Source organism: Malaclemys terrapin, chromosome 17 (assembly GCF_027887155.1).
Source record: "Malaclemys terrapin pileata isolate rMalTer1 chromosome 17, rMalTer1.hap1, whole genome shotgun sequence".
In the NCBI taxonomy this organism is placed as follows: Eukaryota; Metazoa; Chordata; order Testudines; family Emydidae; genus Malaclemys; species Malaclemys terrapin.
Window position 1 is genome coordinate 6,544,165 of NC_071521.1, and position 12,022 is coordinate 6,556,186.

Below are 12,022 nucleotides of genomic sequence, written 5' to 3' on the forward strand. Positions count from 1 at the left end.
ATGGGGAATTTGCTGCTGACATCGGGGGGATGGGGGGGTTCGGGACTGAGCCCTTTGAAATCTTGTGATGGAAGGTGCTCTAGAAGACTGAGGGACACCAAAAACCATGCCTTAAATTTGGAGTTTTTGAAGTTGATTTACCGTTCAGAAACTTGCTATTGTTTTAATTTCCATTCGGTGATGTCCCGCATTGTGTATTTAAAGCAGTGACCTTTCATGCAAAACAGGGACATTTTAAGTGGCAGTGAAAAGTCCTTAGAGATTTGAGACTTTCTACTGGCTGGGGGTACGTTTTATAACGAAACAGACTTCTTTTGGTTGGGGTGGGCATCAAAGTTCTCCAAGGCCCCTAAATGGAATTGGTACTACAAGGGGATGTCTTTTGTGCGATCAGAGAAACGAAGACTAGCTATTTACATGGATAATGAGCACATCTGTAGTTACACTGGATGGGATAAACCAAGTTCAGAAGGGATATTAGCCTTTGTGCTTCATGGCATAAGCCAGCCACTGATTGATGGGGGTTGGAAGAAACTGCTGCTCTGGACTTCCTAGTCCTTAATTCTCCGCTAGAATTTCTTTTACTTGTCTCTGAAGCATCCAGCGCCGATCGCTGTCCGAGAAAGGATGCTGGATTAGGTCAGCCCTCTGCTCTGATCCGCAATGACAATCCCTATATCTCTTGGAGGGCGTGGAGGCTGTGAGAGCCCCCATGATGGCCTCGGGTCATTGGACAGATGGCAGAATCACTGCGGGAAATTCCACAGCCTGTGTTTATGGAGATCAGACTAACTGATCATAATGGACCTTTCTGAACTTCAAGTCTCTAGCCAGCAGCATGTCAGAAAGTCACACGATCACATCTCATGATTGTAAACTGAGATGAAAGTGGGAGGATTTTTCTCTTAGCGTGGGATCAATAATAAACCTTCCTCCCCAAACTGTATCCCACTCCAGCCACTCTGCCTGGCTCCTATTTCCCGTTTGACTCTTACGGTGTTAAAAAGAACTAACTTTAAAATGTTGTGGAGGCAGCAGGAAGCTTTGTGGGAGAAGCCCCGGCTGCCAGAACCATTTGGCTGGGGTATTTATAACCGGCAGGTGATGTGTATGTGTCCATGAGGAGGAAGCATTTGCCAGCAGGAGAGCTCCATGACTCTTTGTGGTGTGAAGTTAAATGTATAACATGGAGAGCTGGACAAAAAACACCCATTGACTTTTGGGGGACATTTTTTTTTAAATCACTACCCCCCTCAAAACTTTAGCCTGAAAAGTTTTCACGTTTTGGACAGGTTGTGTGTGTGTGTGTGTGTGTGTGTGTGTGTGTGTGTGTGTGTGTGTGTGTTTTTAACTAGAACCTGAAACATTTATTGGTTTTCAAAAACTGAAAAAAAATCGGTTTGGTGTTTTTTTGGTCAGAAATTTCAACCGAAGGAACAAAACAAACATTTCTATATTGGCTGAAAAGCCACCTTTTCTTTGGGGAAGAAAATATTGTCAGGAAGAATTTTTGACCAGCTCTAAGAATAAGCCTCTAAAAGGGGACTGAAACCTTGGACGTTGTTAGCAGATGTTGTGGTTCCGAAGCCCCTATGGAGTATATGGATAATAGTGTGATCAATAGAAAATGCTGGTCACCATTCTGTCTGCATTTATGACACTATCGAATAAGAGGTGTCAAGATGCCGTGTACTACACTAGTGTAACAATGATAATAATTAGCAGCTTTTCTCTAGCATCTGAAGATCTCAAAGTGTTTTCACAAACATAAGGTACTCAGGGAAACTCAGACATGGAAAGGTTACATGATTTACCTACAGTGAGTCACAGAGCGGGGAAGAGAACCCAGGAGTCCTGACGCCTAGTCCCCTGCTGTAAGCCCTACCATCCGACCAAGCTTAGAAGGACGTGTGGGGTCGTTGAGTCAGAACGTGACTTTCATCCTTCCACTCGCCCTCCAGGATTTACCTTCTTCCTGTTTGTTCCTTCTCTCTCTGTCTCTTTGTTTTCTTGCCCCCCTCTTTGGACGCAGGGTTGCTGTGATTTATTATAGGTATTACAGTATCTCCCTCAATGTGTTAGGTGCTCTCAGCATTATAAGGGAGACAAAGTCCCTGCCCCAAATTGCTCCCTGTTTCAAGTGAATTTTAATTCCTGGCCCTGCCCTGCTGGAGTTCGTATTGGGGTCTGTTGGGACAGCCGGGGCTGCGATCAGTGCCGAGTGCTGTGCTCTCCATGGGTGGCTGCTGAGCAGAGAGGAGCACCGATCAGTGACTAGGCAGGGTGGCAGCTGCGTGCACAGAACAGCCGCGCCAGCGGGAGGGTTCCAGCACCGGGTCCTTCTCTATTTCGCTCCATGAAGCTGAACATCTTGGAGATGAAGGGACCAAGCAATGGGGAGGTGGTAACTTCACCCCGCATGCCCTTTCGTAACAGACTAGATTCTCACCCGCCCGGCTGGACGGGCGCAATTGCTGAGCTTGCAGAGGGTGCTGCCGTTGGCTGGCCACTCAGCCCCGCTGTCTAACTCGTTGCTCTGAGAAGCACTTTGGGGCACCAGCCAAAGGAGGGGTGCTGTATAAAACCACCCCACGGTGCCACAAAGACAGTGCTCGTGTTCACGCATCCAGCACCGGGTTCAGAATGTAGCTCTGCCTGTGTGCGTGTCAAAGGAAGGCTGCCCTTTGCAGAGACACGCCGGGGCTGGGAGGGGGAAGATGGAACCCCAGAGTCGCCCTGGGAATCTGCCTTCGTTGTGAGAGGAGGCAGAGGCAGTTTAAGGGGAATTTTCAAAGAGACTCAGGAGCACGAGTGCTATTGAAAGTCAACAACTCGGGTGGATGCATCTCTTCGGTGCTTTTGAAAATCTCCTCCTAAAGGCCCTGATTCAGCAACGCCCTTAAGCAAGTGCTTATGACTAACTTTCAGCACGTGCGTAAGTGATTTGCTGAATTTCCCCCTAAGCTGGCCCTGCACAGCTGCTACTACAGTGATTTTCCAAGGCACTGAATCACATTTAATCTTCCCCAGAGGAGCCAGGCAGCCTGGGGCCCTCTAGTGGATGGCTACACTGCACTGTAAACCTGGATCTGTGGGACCCGAGCTTGTGGACTGCATTGTAAACCTGGGCTCGCAGTCGCTGGGCCCGGGGCTCGCAGCCATACGAGTGCGTCCACACAGCAGAATGAGAGGCCTTGGACCACATGTCAGCAGGACTCTGACTCAGTTCAGCAAGCTGGGTCAGAGCCTAACGGATTAGTGTGTGGACAGAAGTGGAGCCCGGGGTCAGACCTGAGTCGGAGCCCGGGGGCAGTAGATGGAGCCCTGAGACGGGTATTTTAGGTGAGTTCAGTGGTTCTCAAAGGAGAACTTTTAGACCTCAAGAGCCGTGGGGAAACCGGTGGATTATGTCTGTGTTTGTACAGCCCCCAGCACCATGGGGCCTGATCCTGGTATAATAATTCCAAGTATAATACCTTCATGCTAATATGGGGAGTTTTAGGGCTAAGTGGCCTCGGGGGAAAAAAGAGTTCCACAAGATCCTCACTCCCTTATGAATGCTGCTAAGGAGGTAGACGTCTCAGAACCCCCTAAGCTTCTCACCCTGATTGTCAGAAGCGCCCCGCACCCCGTCAGCAGTGGTGACGTGGGTGTGCAGCCTCTCTGCAAATCCTCCGAGTGCACGAGAAGGTGACTCAGAGACACCCAATCGCCTGGGCACTCACTTTTCGATGCATTTCCCAGACAGCAGCTGGTGTTGTCTCCACCTTGGTTACAAAACAGCAGATGAAACGGGCCTACTGATCACTTAGGGAAAAAAATGTATGCAAAAGCCTGGGTGTCTTCAAATTAGGGAGGCCTATTTCAGGTAAACGAGTCTGACTGGCAGGGTTTCATTAGCCCTCTCTGCACACTGACATTTTCATCACGACACCCAACTGCTAATCAGTCATACAAAGTGGGGACTGTGACTTTAAACCAAATGCAGTTCTCTGCCCCCCTTGCTGGCTGGGTACATCTCTATTAGCTGATGCAGGCTCCCTGAGGGGAGAACATGGGGCCAGCCTCCCTCATTCTGACCCCCAAACAGCCCTGACCCGGTCCTTGGCTCCGTTCCAAGCTGTATTTTCCTTGCGTTCAGATGGCAAGAGGCGAATTCATGTCTTGCCCAGCAGCAAGGCCGGGGGAGAGACGTGTGTGTCTCCAGTGCCCTTTAGAGCGAGAATGGATTTGTAGCTGAGCAGAAGAAGTCTGCATGTAAGCTGGTCCCTGTTTCACAATAAAAAAACCCCAGCAGCACATGGGGCAGGCTCCAGTCCAGGGTGACAGACACAGCTGGATTTTCTCACCCTTTCAGGGCCCACCCGCCTGGCCGAGACCAGACTGTTTTGTTGAGGGAGCCCCTCAGCTTTCCCCTGACGACTGAATACCTCGTCTGGTTTTCACATGTCGTTTGCCATCCCTGGAAGAGGCGTAGGAGCTGCCTCAGGGAGCTTCCCCTCCCGAAAGAGAGACTGCAACTCCCCACTTGGGTCTCCCACAGAGGAACAAAGCCAGACCTCCCCGCAGCCCCTCCTGGAGCGAAAATCGGCTTCAATCCTCATCTTCCCCCAAAGATTTGTTTCTGAAACACAAAGGAGACTCCAAGGGCCTGCTCCAAAGACCATTGACATCAATGGATTTTGCATTGGGCCCTGAATGCTGCAGTGAGGCATTTGGAATGATTTCAAAGTCTAAATAAGAAGTGGAAATTTCCTATATCAGATCAGCAGGACCAGTAACCCATTACTCAGCATCCCGGGCACTGGGAACCAAGGCCTTCTGGTCCTTTTCCCAGATTTGTCACCGCTTTGCTGTGTGGCCCAGTCGCCGTGCCTCAGTTTACCCCTCTGTAAGGAGGGGATAATGTTACTGACCTCTTGGGGCATTGTGAGTAAAGATGGGCGAAGCACGTTTTAAAAAAATTGCTGTGAGTTTGAGTAAATGGGTTTGCTCCAGTCGTTGGCGTTCTGGGAATGTTTGAGTGCTGCAGCTTCACTAGCACAACTGTTTGTGGGAAACAAATCTCCAAGGAGCCCGTGCCAGTCTTTGAGGAAGTGGATTTTCGATTAATGCACATAAGTATTCCCGCCGGAATTAATTGTAATGACTCCCTTTGTGGATCGTCGGCAGGGTTGGAACCCAGCATTGGAGCCTGGACTAACTCGTTGCTTTGGGAAATACTTTGGGACAGCACCCAAAGGAGAGGTGCTGTGGACACCGCTAGCACTTGGGCTAAAGGAGTCGCTCCATCAGCTGGCAGAAACTATCGTTTAATAGAGCGAATAAATACATCGAAATTGCAAACCGCCGGCGGAGAAGGAAACTCGATTAGTCACATGCATTCCTCATTCCAGGCTCCGAGCTCTGCTCTGGCTGCGAGGCTGGGTTCGTGTTTGAGTTTGTGCTTTGAGATCCATCCCGCTGCGCACGGTGCCGTGTGAGAAGAGATTTTCTTTCCGATCATAAGGGCAGTTCCCCCACTCCCCCCGACGCGCACACACACACACACACGCCTCATTTCCATTTAAAATCCATATAGGGAAGCGCAGACCCATTTGGCCTGTCTCTTTGGCAACGGTTCCCCGGGCTGTGCTGGGCCGCAGGTGTGTGTTGTTCAGATAAATGATGAGCCGCTCCGGAGAAGGGCCTCTCTGCTGTCTGGAAGGCTCATTTATCATCTCCTTGCCTGCCGTCCTTATAGAGGACACTAGGGAATGGGCAAGGACTTCTCAGCAACAGGTTTTGACGGAGGGTTATTGATATGGCAGCTGGGGAAGCACCCGTCTCATTTTTCATTGTTATGGTAAGTTAAGGACACACATAGACAAGGTCTAATTCATGGATGAAAGATCTGGGGATCTGGGGACCAGTCCTACAAGCTAGAGCAGCAGTTCCCAAAGTTTGATGGCAGGACCCCATTTTGACGCTTTATTAACGCCCGCGACCCCAGACAGCATGGAGGACGCCATTTTGTAGCACATGTGCCAGAGGAGGACGCCGTTTTACTCTACAAAATGGCATCGTCCGCACACTCTTGATCATGACCCCATCCGTGGCCTCAGCCTGCATCGTGATGGTCCAGCTCTCTCCACAGCTCCTTGTCCGAGGCCAGGCCAGAGGTGTGTACTGAGGGAGCCAAGCGCTCGGGGTATCGTCGGGTTTTAGCATTTTAATTAGAGGGGTGCTGAGCCAGTCCATGGCGAACCAAGGGGAAAGTGAGCTGCTAGTCCGCAGTGAGAGGGACGTGGAGGAGGTGGGAGTTGTTTCTCAAGGAGGGTTAACTGGGTGATTGGTGCTTATGAAAGAGAAGGATGAATAGCACTGGCTTGTGCCAGCAGAGTGCAAAAGCTCCCTCGTCCCACCCTGCCAGTGTCCCGTGAGCTTCACCTGCATCCCTTGCTTTTCTCCTGGGCTGCCTGTGAACACTGACCCTGATCTGCAGCTCCCCTTGCTAGTCCAGCCCTGGACTCCTGTACGGCTTCCCCAGCATGCCTCCATCTCTGAACCTGCCTGACCGGTCCCAGGCTGTCCCAGGTCCTGCCACACCAGCCCCTGGCTCTTCCAGTCCTTGACTCCTCTCACAGATCAGGCAAAACACCCCGTCCTGTCCTAGCCCTGGGCCTTTCTTGAGCAGTGGCTGCCAGTCACCTGAAACTGTGTGATGCTTTTGTGACCCAGACAAAGTATCCAGTAGAAGCTCATTTTTTCACACGATGGCGGAATCTGAACTCGGCTCTCTGGAGTGTGTGGCATCACTTCTTAGCTGAATTTTTCCTCCCCCGTGACACTTCCCTAATGTTTGCACATCTGAAGTCAGAGTCCTTCTCTCGACCAAATGCTACTCCCGGTGCAACCCCACCGAAACCAGCTGGGTTGAATCGGTCTGATTGAGAGCAGAATTTCTTCTCCCGCATGATATTTGGGTCACGCAACCTGAGGTGGCAGAACTGTAATAAATGCAGCACATCCTCAATGTAAACCCTTTGATTTCCAGGGTGCAGCTATTATTGGTTCAGAGGCTCTTTCCAACACACCATTTTATTAGCAGATCAGCACATGGAAGAGGTGGGGTTTTACTCCCCCCCTCCCCTGATCAGCTCCCAGATTGCAAATGTTCCGTTGCCTGGCCTGTTGCTAATTTTGACGATGCCCTAAATAGAAGTCGAATGTATCTCGTCTCGTTTGCTTAAGAGAACATTATTTTCCTTCATTTACTGAGCCAAAACCATTGCTTTAACCCCCTCATCACAACTCTCTCCTGGGGATTTTCCATCCCCTTTGAAAACAACCAAGCTGCCCTTTGTTCGAAGTTGTCTTCACTTGTTTAGAAGGGCTCTCCACGGGGCTAGAACGAGGAGGGGCCCATAAGAGAAGCCTCCCATGGCTTCTTCTGCACCAGACTCGGTTCCATAATGGACAACCTGTAGCTTTGCTGACAAGCTTGAGATGATCCCAGAGTCAGCAAAGAAGCCGAACTCTGACTTCTCCTGTTGCTTTGCTCCAGTGCCCTACGCTTCCGGGGCTGGCGTTCCAGGTTTTCCTTGCCACCAGCAGGCGCCTGTTGCTTCAGATCTTGAATGAGTTGAAGCCTTTCTCTGATGCCCTCTCTGTCTCCACGGCCCAGTGCTAAAAGGGCTGGGCCTAAGGGCTGAGTGCAGCCACCTGGGCGCTACACGTGGCTTTTACTCTGCTACACCTTGCCCTGTTCCCTGATTGGGAAGGGGCTGCAGTCACTCCAGGGTGCTGGCCAAGCTAGGAGCCCAATGGGAATCCCTGTCCAGACCTCTGCCAAAAGCTGGTGAGTGTGACGGGGGGAGTTGGGGGGGTTTAGGTGGCAAATTAGTGCAGATGCACAAGGCCGCAAAAGCCAAAACCAGGAAGAAAAGGAAGGTGGGTTTTGTTTTTTGTTTTTCACATTAAGACGTGAGCATCTCTAAGCGCTTCTATCCCAGGATGCATCGGAGCTTTACTTCATTTTGTACTTCAGTGTCCAGCCCTGAGAGAAGCAGATTCTAGTGATCAGAGCAGGGGACTGGGAGCCAGGACGCCTGGGTTCTATCCTTGGCTCTGCCAGTGACCCGCTGTGTGACCTGGGCCAAGTCACCTGACCCCTCTGCTCCACAGTCTGTAAAATAGGGCTCAGACCTCCCCTACCTCTCAGGGATGATGGGAGGAGAAAGGAGCTGGTGTCGGTAGGCGCTTTGGAAAACGTAGAATGCAAAGGGTTAAAATCAGCAAAGTCTGGTGAGCTCTTCGAACGGCTGTCTGACGGCGCTGCTGGTGCATTAAAGAAGAAATCTCCAGCCAGGCATTGCATTGTGGAAGCAGTAGCACAACTGGGTTCCCTGGTGTCCCACACATCGCTTGAGCCCGAAGGCCGAATGCTCCCCAACTCCACAAGTGCAGCCAGCTCGTTTATTAGTATGTATTTGCAATAGCACCTGCTGTGCACTTGTGCTTTCCAGGCGCGAGCAGTCCTGCTCGCAATCTAAGGACAAGACCGGCACACAGACAAGTGGCCCGGGGAGGGGGAACAGCGGTGGGTGATTTGTGTACAAGCCAGCTCAGTGTATCGAAGCAGCACAGCAGAAGAGGGGCTGTCAGATGGACTTAGGTACGGACGGGGTGTGGCCATGTAGTGAGCTGGCCCCTCTCGCACGAAACGTGCCTTCCCTGCTTCATCCGGCTTGGAACCAGACCGGTTTGATTGTGGTCAGTGAACGTTGTGCTAGAGAATAGCTGCAGATTCGCTAACCTGAGCGCTAAATCTCCCCCTCACCAGGGCAGGCACCCGCAATTCCCCACTGACTGGCATGGAGGGACCAACCTGTAGCGGGCGAGAGAAGGGGGTTCGAGCTGTGGGCCCCATTCACCTCTCTGCTGAGGCAAGCGCCTGACTGGAGGGATGGCTGTGCGGTGAAGGCCCTGGGACACGGGCCATCGGTGGTCAGTCCCCTCTCTGCTACAGCCCCCGTTTGGCAGAGCACTTCACCTCAAGCCCTGTAATAATCCTTCCTGTCTCCCGCCCTTTGCCTGGCTTGTCCGTTTAGATCGTAAATGCCACAGGGCAGGGACTTTTTCTCGCTAGGTGGTTGTGCACCGCCTATAATAATAATATATGGAGATATACCTATCTCATAGAGCTAGAAGGGACCCGGAAAGGTCATCAAGTCCAGTCCCCTGCCTTCACTAGCAGGACCAAGTACTGATTTTTGCCCCAGATCCCTAAGTGGCCCCCTCAAGGAGGGAACTCACAACCGTGGGTTTAGCAGGCCAATGCTCAAACCACTGAGCTATCCCTCCCCCCTAGCACAATGGGGACCTGATCCTGCTTGGGGCTCATAGGTCCAGATCCTCCGAGGTATTTAGGCGCCCAACTCTCATTGGTTTCAGGGTCCCATTGGTTTCAATGGGAGTTACGTGCCTAAATCCCTTTGAAGAGCTGGGTCTTCATAATATTGATAATTGCTCTTGGTTTTGGTGCTGTCAGTCCATCCATGCCACCAGCTCATGTCAATGGGCCACTGAGCGGATACCAGCAGTTCATCAGCGTCCACTGATTTTATCCATTGCTCTTGGTAGCATCTGACCAGCCTGTGTGACGGTACCAGATCCCCAGCCCAGGCAGAGCCCCCCTGAAACTGGCAGATGCCTCTCGTCTCATTTTCTAATTTCACATCCAATTCTGAGTAATTCTTCAGAGAAATCTGCTGCTTACGCTGCATTTGGCTGAGCCAAAGAGGGGACTCTGTGTTTACTCCATTAACGAAGCGTGCCTGGTAATGGCATAAAAACACATCTGTCTGAACTGGAATTGGTCACACCACAGGGCTTGTGCATGGAGGCTTTGGAAGCAAATCCATTCCACAGCACAGCTTAAATAGATCGCTGTCTGGTGAAAGGTGCTCATTTGGGGCTCTCGTGCGAGAATTGTTTTCCTGAAGAGCTATAATTGAGTGGCATTTGCAGCGCGATGATTGTTATAACCAGCGGTCTCCTGTGGATAACACAAAGGAAGGAAGAACGCTGGGAAGCTCACGTTGTGGAGGCCTTTATGGGAGTCTAAATTTAGCTGGTTTGAGAGGAACACTCGCTGTCTGTGCCTACGGGGCTATAACCTTGCAAAGGGAGAGGATGGGGCTGGGGCCAACACACCAGAAGGGGGTTCTATGTGATAACCTAGGGTCCATCTCATTCACTTCTTCCTGTCCCTCTCTGACTTCGAGCCCAGTCCCGCTCCCAGGTTCCTAAACGCTCCCCGGGCTGACTCCGCTCCTGTCCGGATCTCCTCTCTTTCACTTCGCTGCCCCAACACTGCTCAGTAACTAATTCCCTCTCCCGTGCAAGGGGACAGAACTCCCTCCCTCTCTCCTTTAGAACCAGCCTTTTCTCCCAGCAATAGCACGATCCCGGCGTGCCAGGAGAGAGCTCACCCATGTGATCACGATGCTCTGTAGCCATGAAGGCTGTTGGACAGCAAGGCTAATTTCCCCATTGCTAGGAGCCCAAAGGAAGACTAGAGACGCGGCCCCAGCCAAAGGCTGCTTGGAATGCCTCCAGAGTTTCCCAGGGTCGGCTGGAACGTGATTGGATTATTTAACAGAACAACTTGCCACAAATGTTCCTCTGGTGGAACGGAAAGGAACGGTGACGGCTGCTCACCTTGTGCCTTTGCGAATGCTCCCTGGCCATAGCCCCTGAAGGCGAGCACTTGCAAAGGAAGGTAACTCTGCCTTGCCGGGGCGTGTGGGGCGGGGGGTTGATCTTTCTTTCCGTTGGAGGCTAGTTTTACAGTCCCCTGATGGAAAGGCAAGGAGAAGAACAGTGAGAAGCTATTTCGGAGACGGGACTGGATGGGGACACAATGCAGCTGTATGCCTGGCGGGACACCTGCACTGGGAACGAGCCGTCTTAATGGGAGATGAGCAATGAGCTGAGTGAAAGGGAATTTGACGACTGCCGGAGGCACCATTTGCTGTCCTGCTCTGCTCCCTTTGCAGAACCCACCACATGTCCCAGCTGGGGTTGCTAAGCGTGGTGTGTGTGGTTGGGGGGGGGGGGAGGGGGGAGAAGCTGCAGCAGGGACAGAGGCAGTTTCTATCCCTTACCCTCATAGCCCTGGCCAAGGAGTGAACTGGGGGAGGGAAGGAGGTGCGGACAGTCCCTTGGAGGTCATTGCCAGCTGGTGCAGGTTAGAGCAGCCCCCAAACTGCTCTAACCTATCCTGTGGCTGGGGGCGGAGCCAAGCAGAGAGTCAAATAGCGCTGACCCTCTCTGACGGCTCCATTCTGCAGCACCGAGCAGCAGGGAATCCGGCCTCCACTTGGCCTAGGACAGGGCAGGAAACTTGTATATATGTAAGTCAGCAGTTGCAGATGCAAGGAGTTGCTGTTGATTGCTTGACTTCTTCTGTTTCCTTTCTTCTTTGCAGAAAATCAGCCGGGCCCCTTCAGACGAGGAATGCTTCTTTGACCTGCTGAGCAAGTTCCAGAGCAGTCGAATGGATGACCAGCGCTGCCCGCTAGAAGAATGCCAAACAGAGGCTGCAGAGGCTGCTGCCACCTCCGTGCCTGCCCTGGAAGAAAGAATATGTAAGCATTTGGGGGCTCTCGTTAATGAGCGTAATGACATGTCTGCAGTGCTGCCAGTTCTCATGAATTTACCGCAAGTCTGGCAATAGTTGGTGTTTTCTTTTAAATCCCCAGCTCCTGGAGTCAGGTGCTTAGGTGAGAATCTCAGCTTTCATTTGTTCAAAAGTATCTTTCCTGGTTTCAGAGAAAAGCTTGAAACGATGAGCCCCAAAGGCACAAGGACCAAGACACAAATAAAAAGAACCCCAAAATTTTGGGGTTGGCTATAAGGCACTTTCCTGCTCTGGATGAAAAGTGCTATAAGCGCTAAGTTCACCTCTACCTCGATATAACGCTGTCCTTGGGAGCCAAAAAATCTTACCGCGTTATAGGTGAAACCGCGTTATACC

General features: G+C 51.5%; 1 protein-coding gene across 4 annotated transcripts in view; it reads left to right on the forward strand.

Annotated features, from left to right (window-relative positions):
• Positions 1–12,022, forward strand: part of GPSM1 (G protein signaling modulator 1) — a 147,533-nt gene that overhangs the window by 127,275 nt on the left and 8,236 nt on the right. For all 4 annotated transcript variants that reach the window (XM_054007265.1, XM_054007263.1, XM_054007264.1 and 1 more), the window contains one exon: positions 11,474–11,633. In XM_054007265.1, the coding sequence (XP_053863240.1) occupies positions 11,474–11,633 (160 nt within the window). The remainder of the gene's footprint in view (positions 1–11,473; positions 11,634–12,022) is intronic.